Source organism: Ovis aries, chromosome 11, assembly GCF_016772045.2.
Source record: "Ovis aries strain OAR_USU_Benz2616 breed Rambouillet chromosome 11, ARS-UI_Ramb_v3.0, whole genome shotgun sequence".
In the NCBI taxonomy this organism is placed as follows: domain Eukaryota; kingdom Metazoa; phylum Chordata; class Mammalia; order Artiodactyla; family Bovidae; genus Ovis; species Ovis aries.
The window spans coordinates 20,392,875-20,405,949 of record NC_056064.1 but is presented as its reverse complement, the minus strand read 5'-3'; the positions used below and the strand labels follow the sequence as shown (position 1 = coordinate 20,405,949).

Sequence of the window (13,075 nt, the reverse complement as noted above, 5' to 3'; positions counted from 1 at the left end):
TCAGGCAAGGAAGTTTGGGGGTCTAAGAGCCTCCCTCACTTTGTTTGTAAAATATGTATGGGTGGGTATGTGTGGGGGAAGAGTTGGCCCTGAGATTTCACCTAATACCCCAAAAGACTCAACTGCACAAATGGACAGCTGTTAAGAGAGGCTCACTACTCTGGACTCTGCACTACCCTTTCTTGTCTCCGTGTGTCTCTGGGCCATTCTCCATCCCCCTCCCTGGCACCTCGCTGCTTCTGCCTAGTCAAACAGCTGTGCGCTGACCACTAGCATGTTGGCCCCCTCCCTCCAGGGACCTGGGTCTTCCCCACCCGCTGTGGAATCTCAGGCTCCTGCGCTGCGGGACATGGAAGCTCAGGGAGGGCCGAGACCCATGGGAGATGCCCAGCGCTCAGCCCCATGTGTTGTGTAGGACTGAGCTGGCTTTCTCCCAGGACAGCCCCACGGGACTCAGTTCCTGCCAGGAGGCAAAACGTTCCCAGCAGAAAGTGCGGCCGTCTCCCCACTCCTTCCTTGGAGGGAAGCCTGGGGACGCCATACCTATTGGTGCTGTTTCCTATGGAGTTCACGTCTTCTCTGCACCCCTCAAAAGTGAATATTCTGTCTTCTGGGCATGACGGTGGCGGCCTATACTTCCACGGCCTTTGCCCTCTCTGAGGATACCAGAGTCCTGTTTTTTTCCACCTGACCATTTCCCCCTCTTCTTTGTCTCTTAGCACAGAGAATTTTACCCAGGCCCAGCTCAGGGCAGAAGAGTGAGAGGAAAGGCCAGGTGTGGGGCACCCAGCTGGTTCCTCTCACATCTGCCCTCCCGCCCCCAAACCTGTATGACAGGTCCCTTGCCTGGGCCAACCCCCGCCCACCCCACCGGTTTTTTCACGAGGTGAAACCTGGGTATGGGGTGTTGGCACATCAAAGAGGAGACGGTCAGGAATGAAACCAAGTGGGGAGGGTGCAGAGAAGGGGCCCCCTCCCCACCCTCTCCCTTCTCTGCACGCCGCTGCCTGGTATTTCCTTCTTTTACATGCATGCCGTCTCCTGATCCCAGGTGGCTGGAACCTGTGGTGGGGCCTGTGGTAGCCGTGATGGCTGTGGGCACAGGGGCATGGGTGGCTCTGGGGATGAAGCCACCAGAGGTATTGCGGGGCATCCACGGCATGTCCTTCTTGTCCCAGATGACTTCCCTCTAGCTTCCATCTCCTTCGTCTCTTTCCCACATTACTCCTCCCTCCCAGGCCTCCCCAGGCGCCAGCCCTCCTCCCCTTTAGATACCAGGGTTTTAGGCTCTCCCCAGGCCAAGGGCCATGCCCTGGGCCTGCTGGTTTTCTTGCCAGCTGCTCGTTCCTCCGCCGGGCTGCCCCCTGCCTCTCTCCTTCCCCTCCTTCACCTGGCCCGTGTCCCCACAGGTGTTCTTCCGGGCGGGCACATTGGCACGGTTGGAGGAGCAGCGAGATGAACAAACCAGCAGGAACCTAACCCTGTTCCAAGCGGCCTGCAGGGGCTACCTGGCCCGGCAGCATTTCAAGAAGAAGAAGGTGCTGCTCTAGGGACAGCCTGGTCCCCTTCCCCAGCCTATCCGGGCAGAGCTGAGCCCCGGGGGTCGGGGTGGGACTGAGAGGGACATTCCCGTGGGGCAGGAGGCTGGGCGTGGGGCTGAGTTATCTTTATCTGGGGGACAAGAGGTAGGACCTCCCAGGGGCACCCTGGGCCAGGGCAGGGGATGGACAGCACCCCCCTGCCAGCCAGCGTGCTCGTGTGCCTGGTGATGAGACCATGTGGGCTGGTCCGAGGCTGGGTGGTGGGGAGCAGGGCCCAGACAAAGGTGGGCTAGGGATCGCAGGCTGCTCCATGAAGATTAAGGAGCTGTGTCAGCGACTCCTTTTCTTATTAGCAAGTCCATAAAACAGCCAGCACCACCGCCTCTTGTGTTTCAGCAAGATTAGGTTTTATAGCACATCTAGGCCGGCGTGCTGGAAATAATCAGGCAGCAAATAAAGCAGACGAAATTATTCCTAATGATGGCAGATCGGTTAGTGCCCAGTGCGGTGCTCCAGGGGCGCGCTGTCTGCCGCCCACTCTCTGAGGGTCGGAGGGAGGCTGGGGGCAAGGGGTGGTTCAGGGAGTGTTTGACTCGGAGTGGGTCTGGTGGCCAGAGGGGCAGCCCCAGAGGCTGGGGCTGGTGGCGGGGACCATCCTGGCTGGACTTGGGGCCGACAGCCTGCTGTGCGCCACCCCCACCCCAACTTAGATCCAGGACCTAGCCATTCGCTGCGTGCAGAAGAACATCAAGAAGAACAAAGGGGTGAAGGACTGGCCCTGGTGGAAGCTCTTCACCACCGTGAGACCCCTCATCGAGGTCCAGCTGTCAGAAGAGCAGATCCGGAATAAAGACGTACGGAACAGCCTGGGGAGGGGAGGGCTGAACTTCACCCACATGGGCCGGAGTTTTGCCAACTTGTCTTGGCCTCCCAGTGCTCCTTTGTTCGGTCCACAGAGCTGATGTCCTTGAACCATGCCCAGCAAACAGAAGGCATCCCTCTAGGGTGCTGGCTGAGCCCCCGGGTATCCTCTTAGGATAAAACCTCAGGCATCTGCAGCCCATGGGGAAGGGTCTAGGGAAGGAGCCCCAGGCAGGCGGTGGCTTCCAGTTCCCTCATGTCGCGGCCTGAGCTTCACCAGCTTGGTTCACCCCAGGGGTGCAGATCCTGCCCCAGCATCTCCCAGGGGTTCTGCCTTACTTTGCCCTCCTTCCTGTGCCCTAGGAGGAGATCCAGCAGCTGAAGAGCAAGCTCGAGAAAGTGGAGAAGGAGAGGAACGAGCTGCGGCTCAGCAGTGACCGGCTGGAGACCCGGGTGAGTGAGTGATTCCCAGCACCAGACAGACTGACCCCCCTCTGCAGGGTGCCCGTCCCAGGAGGCCTCCCTGCCATTCCCCCACCACTGTTCAGCTGAGTGAGGCAGTTGGTTCAATGGGTGGTGACTCCCTCCCCCATCAGATCTCAGAGCTGACATCGGAGCTGACGGATGAACGTAACACAGGAGAGTCCGCCTCCCAGCTGCTGGACGCAGAGACCGCGGAGAGGCTCCGGGCTGAGAAGGAGATGAAGGAGCTGCAGGTGAGGGCAGGGCCGAGCTAGTGGCTGCCACACACGCTAGCGCCCGTCTGCTCCCCCTAAGACAGGTGGCATCTTGGCCACCAGCCCAGCAGCCCAACAGCCCTGGGTAAGCTTGTGACCGTGGTCTATGGGGTTCAGGGGCGCGGGCGTTACTGAGTGAGGGGGTGGGGCAGCACAGCACATAACCACCTCTCTGCAGACCCAGCACGATGCACTGAAGAAGAAAATGGAGGTGATGGAGATGGAGGTGATGGAGGCCCGTCTCATCCGGGCAGCTGAGATCAACGGGGAACTGGCTGATGGTGACACAGGTCAGTCAGAGGCCGGAGGACCTGGCCGTGGCCTGAGTGGCGAGTTCTGAGGCCCCACCCTGGGCAACCACACCCCTCATCTCCTGTCTGCAGAGCTGTTATAAGGCTACGTGAGATGAATTGATGAGAAAGTAGAGGTACCAGTAAGCACAGGGTATTATCATGGAACTTGGTAACAATGGCAACCCACTCCAGTATTCTTGCCTGGAGAATCCCATGGACAGAAGAGCCTGGCAGGCCACAGTCCATGGGGTCGCATGAGTCGGACATGACTTAGCGACTAAACCACCGCAGCAACCATGATAATGACCATGTTTGAGGACCATGATCTGGCGGTCCTTGGGAGAAGACAGCACGCGTGGCCGCATCTCTCTCTCTAGGCTTCTCCCGGCTAGTGGCTCCTCCTGCCTTGGAAGGAAGTCACTGATCCAGGGACCTTTCTGAGTCCCTCTGGCTGACTCTGCCCGCTCCCCAAGCCTTCACCCACCTCCACGCCTTCTCGAGGACTCTCAGCATCTCATTCATCCCGTCTGCCCCCACCCCACAGGCGGCGAGTGGCGTCTGAAGTATGAGCGAGCCGTGCGGGAGGTGGACTTCACCAAGAAACGGCTCCAGCAGGAGTTTGAGGACAAGCTGGAGGTGGAGCAGCAGAGCAAGAGGCAGCTGGAGAGGCGGGTGAGGCTTGTGCCGGGGAGGGGCGGGGAGGCACTGGGCGCCGCGTGCTGGCGTGGGGAATGGCCGGTGAGCCAGGCAGGCCCTGGGAGAACAGGGAGGGTTTGGCGCTGCATGTGAGGGACAACCAAGAGCAGACTACTGTCAGAGTGTCTTAGATTCCCGACGAGCCTGACTTCATCCTTGGACCCCAGACTGCCCTCTCCTTCACCTACCACCCTCTCCTCACCTCCCCCACCAGCACCTCCAGGCCTCTTGAGGGCTGCTGACCCTGCACCCCCATCTCGTCCTGCTAGCTCGGGGACCTGCAGGCAGATAGTGATGAGAGCCAGCGGACACTGCAGCAGCTCAAGAAGAAGTGCCAGCGGCTGACGGCCGAGCTGCAGGACACCAAGCTGCACCTGGAGGGCCAGCAGGTCCGCAACCACGAGCTGGAGAAGAAGCAGAGGAGGTGGGTGGGTCCCCTGGCTTGGATGCAGTGGACCTCTTTGAGCAGTTCCCTGCCTCCTTCTAGGGAGGAGAGATGAGAGGGCCTGAATTTGGCTGGGGCTTCATCTGCCTGGTCCCTTGCCCTGGAATCAGAGTCAGGGTCTGACTTCTGACCTCCGAGGCACATGTAGACCACAGCGTTCCTGACGGCCTGCTCAGGGCTCTGCTCTCAGATGTTGCCTCCCTCACCCCCCACTGTGTGCTGTTACCCTGCCTGGGCTCTGGAAGGATGGGTGTCAGCCAGCCCCCATGCAGGAACCACTCCACGGTGGTCCTGCCCCTTGCATCCCCCAACACCCGGCTCCCCATTCTCGTGCCCCACCCCCACCCCCGCCCCTGTTGCCTCAGCTACACAAACACAGACTCCTGGCTAATGTCATTCAACTACCTGCCACTTCCATCTCATTATGATAATGCCCCGAAGTGGCAGGGTTGCGGGGGACAGCCCTCGTTGGAGAAAAGCCAATCTAAATTAATTTCCCGGGCCAGAATGGGAATGGGACGCCTTTATTAGGAACAGGGAGGAACCGCCACATCCTGGGAACAGCAGGAAGCTCCAGGGAATGGGGTGGGCACCTGGTTCCCCTCTGCAGAGGATGGATTCTCAGCAGAGGCACCGGTTGCTTTTGTGAAGGGACAGCCCCATGGCCCTGGGGGTGAGGAGGGCACGGCTGGGTCCCTCCAGTGACCCAGGGTTACCCTCAGCCTCCTGGGCTCATTGCCAAGTGAGAGGCACTAGGAAAGCCCTATATTCCTCCCTTTTGGTGCTCTGACTCTCTGCTCCCCTGGTTCTTATCTGTACCCCCACCCTCCCTTTTACCTAGAGGCAGGCACCCTTAGAGGCCCCCCTCGGAGCACCCCATGACAGTGCTAGCTCGACCTAGTTACTATCTTGCTGCACTCCCCGCTGGGTAACTTATTAAGTTTCAGTGGGCCTGGAGTTTTCTTACTTTTTTTTTCCCCTTGACGTGAGGTTGGGATGGGAGTGAGCTTGTCAGTTTTCGACAAGGACAGGAACCCGATTAGCTATTCCAGGAAGGTGTTAAGAGGAATTTCAGCAATTTGCTACTTGTTTGGAGTCACTGGGCAGGAGATAGAAGGCTGGGAAGTGGAGGAACAAAGGAGGAGCCCCCCACCCCGGCTGTGGCCTGCGTTCCCGTTGAAGCATGCTGCCAACTGGGCACAGGCGGATGGGGTCTCCAGCCTGGGGTGGGGTGTCCTGGGGTGATGGGGTGCTGCTGGGACAGGTAGGCCTGGGTAGAAGCTGGGGCCCAGAGGTGGCCCATCTAGAGCTGTAGAAAGTGAATGAGATGAGGCAGGATGTTCATTTCCACCCCTTCTGACACCCCTTCTGCCTTCACCCTAGTCCGTCTTCCTATCCTTTGATCTGTTGAAAGAGAAAAGGCTGAGACTTAACGCCAGAGGAGAGTCTGTCCACTTCTTCCCTGGAAGCAGTCTGTGGGTCCCTCTTAGGCCCTCTTGATGAAATGCTCCCCCACCGCTCAAGCCCAGACCAGGTTGCTCAGCAGGGTTCTGGTGGCCTGACCTTAACCCCTCTGCGCTGGCCCCAAGCTCAGGCTGCATGAGTCCTCCCGTCTTGCACCCTGTCTGGGTCTGTGGCACCACTTCCTGGCAGCCTCCGGGTGCTGGAGGCCCGGACTCTTCCTTCATCTGATGGAGCCGCCATGGCCACGCTCCCTGGCAGGTTCGACAGCGAGCTCTCACAGGCGCACGAGGAGGCCCAGCGAGAGAAGCTGCAGCGGGAGAAACTACAGCGGGAGAAGGACATGCTCCTCGCCGAGGCCTTCAGCCTGAAGCAGCAGATGGAGGTGCGAGGAGCTGCCTGCCGTCTGTACCTCCCCCACCCGAGGCTCGAGCTCGCCCAGGACCAGCCTCATCTTCTCTTTCCCTCCAGGAAAAAGACATGGACATCGCGGGATTCACCCAGAAGGTTGTGTCACTGGAGGCCGAGCTCCAGGACATTTCTTCCCAAGAGTCCAAGGATGAAGCCTCTCTGGCCAAGGTCAAGAAACAGCTCCGAGACCTGGAGGCCAAGGTCAAGGATCAGGAGGAAGAGCTGGACGAGCAGGCAGGGACCATCCAGATGCTGGAGCAGGTGCTGAGGGCTGGGCCAAGGGAGGCAGCACCGTCCTCTCTGCAGCCCTGGGGTGTGCGGCAGAGGAGGACGAGATCCTGAATCCAATCGGTCATCCTTTCTCTTATTCACAAAGTACTAAGGGGGCACCTGATCTGTGCCAGCCACAGTGTGAAGATAATTAAGCTTTTTCACGGCACTTTCCATGAGAACAGATCTTAATTGAGCTCCACTGGTGAGGGGCTCAGGAGGCAGGGCAGCTGGAAGGCCTTGAGCCCGTCCAGCCTGCCACTGAGCCACCGTGTCAGTTCAGGCAGCTAGAGCCCTGAGGCCAAGTGGAAAAGCGGCAGGATTGCCCCTGCGCCCAGCAGCCTTCCCTGGGCCTGTGCCAGGACTCTAGTAAAGGAGTTCAGTTTCTCTGGAGAAGCCAGCTGCCACCAGAGCAAGGTGGCAGCACAGGGAACTGCTGGCAGAGATGTTCCCTGCTCCAGAGCCTGGGGATAGCGGCTGATCGGGGTGTGGTGGGGAGGGGTCGGGGTGCTGCTGGGGAAGAAACCCAGCCCTTACTCCCACCCACCTCCAGGCCAAGCTGCGACTTGAGATGGAGATGGAGCGGATGAGGCAGACCCATTCCAAGGAGATGGAGAATAGGGATGAGGAGGTGGAGGAGGCCCGGCAGTCATGTCAGAAGAAGGTAAACCAGTTGGCTCTGACCCGTCCAGTAGAAACGCTGGTTCCCTCATCACTGCTTTATAGTAAGAACTTTTTCAGATATAAACTATTATATATAGGATGGATAAACACTAAGGTCTTACCCTGTAGCACAGGGAGCTATATTCAATATCCTATGATAAACCATAATAGATAAGAACATTTTTTAAAAAGAAAGTCTTTATGTGCATAACGAAATCACTTTGCTGTACAGCAGAGATTGGCACAACACTGCAGACTGACTATATTTCAATTAGAAAACAAATCTAAAGTAAGGGCGTTTCTGTTTTCTTTGCGACCCCATGGACTGCAGCACGCCAGGCTTCCCGGTCCCTCACTATATTCCATTGCTATTCAGGGCTGGGAAGCTCTGCTTGGGATCCTGGCGTTGGCCAGAATGTGTGCTGCCCTGAGGGTTCATAGAGAGGCCCAGGCCCTTGGGGAGCTAACACCCCCTGCTTTCTGTGCCAAACTGCAAGCGCAAAGGCTCTGGAACAAGAGCTCCCACCTGGCCCTGCGCCGCTGCTCGTGGCCTGCCGTCCCTCCCCTTCCTCCAAGGCTGCTCTGAAACCCTGGGAACTTTGAGTTCAGGGTCTGCTCCTCCAGGTCATCCATCCTCAGCCCCTGCCGCACTATTCTCCCAGGGGTGCGGCGGGGAGGGGTCCAGCAGGGAAGGGGCTGGCTGGTACCTGACTCTGAAGGAACCCATGGGCCCCTATTTGCAGTTAAAGCAAATGGAAGTACAGCTTGAGGAAGAGTACGAGGACAAGCAGAAGGTGCTGCGGGAGAAGCGGGAGCTGGAGGGCAAGCTGGCCACACTCAGTGACCAGGTGAGCAGAGACCGCTGGCTGTGGTGGGGAGAGCCAGGAACAGGAGGGCGCTGGCTCTGTAGGGCCTTGCCATCACCTGCAGGAGGGTGATCACCACCCAGGGCACACTGGGCTTTCTCACCTCGGCTGGTGTGATCCCAGCCCTCATCTCTGAGAATGAGGGCAGGGCAAGGAGGGGGCTCGGGGAAGACAAGCAGAGGCCCCATGGCGGAGCCCAGAGCCCTAGCTCCTGGCGTCCACCCAGGTGAACCAGCGGGACTTTGAGTCAGAGAAGCGGCTCCGGAAAGACCTGAAGCGCACCAAGGCCCTGCTGGCAGACGCCCAGATCATGCTGGATCACCTGAAGAACAACGCACCCAGCAAGAGGGAGATCGCCCAGCTGAAGAACCAGGTATCGGCAGACAGGACGTCATCATTTCCCTCTCCCTCTTGCCCCTGCCAGTGGTTCTTGAGTCCTTGGGAAGGAAGGTGACAGGGAAGCGGGGAAAAGCTGGACTCCTGAGGGTCAGCGTGTGCTGTACACATGATGGTCAAGCCCAGAGTGGTGTGGACGGCCCCACACCTGCCACCCTGTCATGGGTGGAGAAGTAGTGCACTCAAAACGCATCACAGCCCCGGGGTCTGAAGTGAACAGAGGAGAAGGAGGAGAGCGCCGGGTTCCCTCTCCCCCGGGAGCCCCCTGCACAGCCCTCCTGTCCCTGGGGAGTGGCTGACGTCCCTCCCTGGGGCGGGGGTGGGGTTGGCTCTGTGTTCAGTTGGAGGAGTCAGAGTTCACTTGTGCAGCGGCCGTGAAAGCGCGGAAAGCAATGGAGGTGGAGATCGAAGACCTGCACTTGCAGATCGATGACATCGCCAAGGCCAAGACAGCGGTAAGGACACGGGGTGTGCAGAGCCGGGCTTGGTAAGGACACGGGGTGTGCAGAGCCGGACTCGGGCGGCTGCGGGACGATGGAGCCGTGACAGTGGCTTCTTTTATGCCAAACAAGGCCCCTTCCCCAGCCCAGGACTTTCTGCAGGGAGAGTAGGCCTCCACTCCTGTGCCTCTCCCCACTTAGAGGCCTGGGAGGGGGTGGCGAGATGGAGGAGGAAGCCAGCAAGGGCCCATCTCCCTGTTTAACCACCTGCCTGTGGGAACTTGGCCACAGGCCCCACACCATAAATAAAGCAGCTAATGTGGCTGAGGGATGTAAACAGGTACCTAGAGATTAGCAGAAGCACCGATAAGAGGACGGGATGACTCCGTTTCCCTCCCCTGCCCCCGGCCAGCCCCACTGACAAGCCCAAGCGGCAGCTAATTAGAGCGCTTATTTAATGCCTCCCGTTTAATTCCCCACCTCTCCCACGGCCCATCCATCGACCGAAAGCTCATTACTGGGATGCGGCCACTGGTATACCTCCTTGGGCAGGGAACGGGGCAGGGGAGGAGGCTGGGCTTGGCTCTGGGTTCCCTGGCCCCCCAGCTAGTCCCCCAGCTGCAGAGAGATGCCAGTCTCCTGGGCTTGATTTATCCCTGTGACATTTGTGCTCCTCAGCAGTTTTCAGGTGAGTAATTCAAATTCCTTAATTGTGTTAAAAAAGGCTGTTATAAAATTACCATTTTATTTAAATCCAAGTTAATAAATTTCTTGGCGGAGGCATCCCCAGCTCCCCGCAGCCCGGTAACAAGATGGATGGGGGCAGAGAAGGAGCCAATGCAGTCATTTTGGTTTGGAATTACTGGCTAATAGATTCATTCATTTCCTGAAGCTGCTGTTGGCTGTCTCTTCTCCTCCCCACAGGAGTGGACTGGCCGTGGGGACTGGATGGTCAGGGAGCAGGCATTCCCGGGGGAGAACAACAGTCCAGGCCAGGAGAGCTTCACAGATTTGAGGGGTCCTTCCCTGGGGCCTGGAGAGGGCAGAGTGCGCAGAGGTTAAGGCCTAGCCGCTAGTGCTAGACGATGGATCATTTGGTTCTGGGTAGACTTTTTCTGCCTTCTCATTAGCTTCCTAAGAGCTGTGGGGAAGCAGCTGTCATTTAGCCCAGGGTCTGCCTGAGCTGGGCTTCACAGGTGGCACTATTTGTAAAGAACCTGCCTGCTAATCCTGGAGATATGAGAGACATGGGTTCCATCCCTAGGTTGGGAAGATCCCCTGGAGGAGGGCATGGCTCTAGTATTCTTGCCTGGAGAATCCCATGGACAGAGGAGCCTGGTGGACTACAGTCCATAGACTTGCAAAGACTTGGACATGACTGAAGTGACTTAGCGCACGCACACACATACACACACGCTGCCTAAGCTGCAGAGACAGTCCTTCCACTCAGCTCCCAGGCCCAGAGCAGGGCAGGACAGGCAGCTCCCTGAGCACCACTGGTCCTGGCACCCCCTCCAGCAGGTCGGCCTGGCCACATCATTAGCTCTTCCCACTGGTGGTGGCCAAGGGAGGTTCAGTCTTCCCACCCAGAGCCATTAGTCACGCCAGGCCTGATGCTCTTGGTCTGTCTTTGCCTCTGTCCAGCTGGAGGAGCAGCTGAGCCGCCTTCAGCGTGAGAAAAATGAGATCCAGAACCGGCTGGAGGAGGATCAGGAGGATATGAATGAGCTGATGAAGAAGCACAAGGCGGCCGTGGCTCAGGTACCCTGCCTGGGAGTGCCCCGCCACACCCCGCACGGGCACCGTCCCCTGGTCCTCCTTGTAGACCCCTGTCATGGTACCTGCGTGCCCTGGGCCTCCAAGTGGGGCAGAGCGGGCTGGAATTTGGTGCTCATGGGAAATCCTGCTTCGGCACTCTCTCCTTTCCCAGGCCTCCCGGGACCTGGCTCAGATGAATGATCTCCAAGCTCAGCTAGAAGAAGCCAACAAAGAGAAGCAAGAGCTGCAGGAGAAGGTGGGGACCAGTTTTTCCCTTGGTAAAGAGAGGGGGCCAGGGTTCCTGTTTGTGGGGATGAGCTCCCAAGCTCACAGATTCACACGCGCTTCTCTCTGCCATCAGTCAGCGTCAGTGACTGCAAAGGCCTAGGCTTGGAGCCATGTCACCATAGCAGATGTTTTTGGCTTCAACTGCCTCATTATGCATTTCTGTTCCCTCTCTGGTCCTTAGTTCTCTCCTTTTTCTCCAAAGGGCAAAATCTTTGCCACCACGGGGTCAGGTCGGGGGTGCCCCTGTCTCAGGGACCCATCCTTCCAGCTCCCTGTCCAGCCTTCTGGTCACCATGGTGATCTTGCAGGGAAGGGGGTATAGAACCTGCCCCTTCCCTTTCCAGGCTCAGTTCTTTCTTCCTTTCCTGCCCCCGCCCCCCAGCTACAAGCCCTCCAGAGCCAAGTGGAGTTCCTGGAGCAGTCCATGGTGGACAAGTCCTTGGTGAGCAGGCAGGAAGCTAAGATCCGGGAGCTGGAGACACGCCTGGAGTTTGAAAGGACCCAAGTAAAGCGGCTGGAGGTGGGCACACACTTCCCCCATCTCTTCTGCAGTAGGGAAGGGGCGAGTGGCCCCGGCTGGAGCCACGCATGCTCAGCAGGGCCGGGGAGGCCTGAGGCTGCTCCTCCGAGGCCCCTGCCAAGCTGCCAGGCCAGCTGACAGGGCGGGTGCCTTCTCCCCCACCCACCCGGCCTGCTCTCTGGGCACCGCGGAGCCTGCCTGCTTTACATTCTGTTTCCGTGCATGCTTTCTGCCAGGGGACCACAGCAGCTTAGCTTTTCGTCTTCATATTTTCCTCCACCGTGTGCTCCCCCCCGTCGGTTCCCTCTCTGCTCTCTGGCAGGGTCATAAATATGCAGCGGATAGCGCCACTTCTTCAAGGGCTGGAGTCTGTCCTCTCATCTCACCGCTTGCTCTTTCTCTTTCTCTTTCCCTTTCTCATTCCCCTTTTCCATCAATTTTCCCCACGCCTGCTGTCTCTGCTTTTCTCCTTCCCTCTTCACTTCCCTCCATTTTTGCCCCATTTTCTTCCCTCTCCCTCTGAGTCTGTTTTCTCCCCCCATCTCATTCCCTTCCTCACTTCCCTGAGCTATTTCTTCCTTTCTCCCCATCCCCTTTGTCCTCTCTCTCTACTTTTCATTCTCTTCCCTCTAACCCTTCTCCTTTTTCTGTTCACCCCCGTCTTCTCTTTCCATCCCTCCTTCCTCCTAACCATAATCTCCATCCTCCACATTTAATCCTTTCGGTTCCACTCTCCTGAAGCCTGCATGCTCCAGCGCCTTTCTTTCCAACAGAGCAGGTAGGAAGAAAGAGGCCAGCAATGATCTCTCGAGTGTGCAGACATCATCTGAGCGCTGACTGGTCTCCATGAGAAGTGTGCACATGGTGTGGGTGCTGAGCATCCCTGCCTCTTTCCCCCTTACTCCTGAGTCAGTGGAGCAGGAAAGAGGATGGGGATGGAACCAGGTGACCATGGGGCTGGCAGCGGGCATCGGAGGGCATTAGTACCCTTGACCTAGAAGAAAATGTGGCTGAACCTCCTAAGACAAGGTCACAGTTCTCCAGAGAGCTAGGGAGAATTAGAGGAGGCTTAGTAATAGTCCGGGCTCTGCCTTGGTAATATTTTGGTCCACAGTGTACACACAGAAAGGGTTAAGTAGGTTGCCTCAGGCCCCAAAGCTATTACAGGGCAGAGGAGGCCGGTGGGCTGGTGGATATGGAACAGACCGCAGCACTTGCCTCCTTTTCTCAAGGGTCCCAGTCCCTTTCCTCAGCTCTCTCATTTTGCCTTCAGCTCAGACAGGCAGTATTATGGTTTAGATGCACAGAATGTTAAACACCTATGGCCCTTAGAGATGTAGCCTAGCACTCTTATTATTTTCAAGACATAGAGGCTAGGGGTTGAGAGCAGAGCCCCCACGGCCAGTCCAAGATTAGGACCAGAGGCAGG

The 13,075-nt window shown here is 58.0% G+C and overlaps 1 protein-coding gene across 9 annotated transcripts in view; it reads left to right on the top strand.

Annotated features, from left to right (window-relative positions):
* The window catches only part of MYO18A (myosin XVIIIA), a 101,234-nt gene that overhangs the window by 74,191 nt on the left and 13,968 nt on the right, over positions 1–13,075 (top strand). For all 9 annotated transcript variants that reach the window (XM_027975204.2, XM_060395295.1, XM_027975195.3 and 6 more), the window contains 16 exons: positions 1,410–1,538; positions 2,252–2,395; positions 2,766–2,855; positions 2,999–3,118; positions 3,318–3,429; positions 3,977–4,104; positions 4,398–4,552; positions 6,296–6,419; positions 6,506–6,706; positions 7,269–7,379; positions 8,122–8,226; positions 8,471–8,617; positions 8,982–9,095; positions 10,725–10,841; positions 11,011–11,094; positions 11,509–11,646. In XM_027975204.2, the coding sequence (XP_027831005.2) occupies positions 1,410–1,538; positions 2,252–2,395; positions 2,766–2,855; positions 2,999–3,118; positions 3,318–3,429; positions 3,977–4,104; positions 4,398–4,552; positions 6,296–6,419; positions 6,506–6,706; positions 7,269–7,379; positions 8,122–8,226; positions 8,471–8,617; positions 8,982–9,095; positions 10,725–10,841; positions 11,011–11,094; positions 11,509–11,646 (2,019 nt within the window). The remainder of the gene's footprint in view (positions 1–1,409; positions 1,539–2,251; positions 2,396–2,765; positions 2,856–2,998; positions 3,119–3,317; positions 3,430–3,976; positions 4,105–4,397; positions 4,553–6,295; positions 6,420–6,505; positions 6,707–7,268; positions 7,380–8,121; positions 8,227–8,470; positions 8,618–8,981; positions 9,096–10,724; positions 10,842–11,010; positions 11,095–11,508; positions 11,647–13,075) is intronic.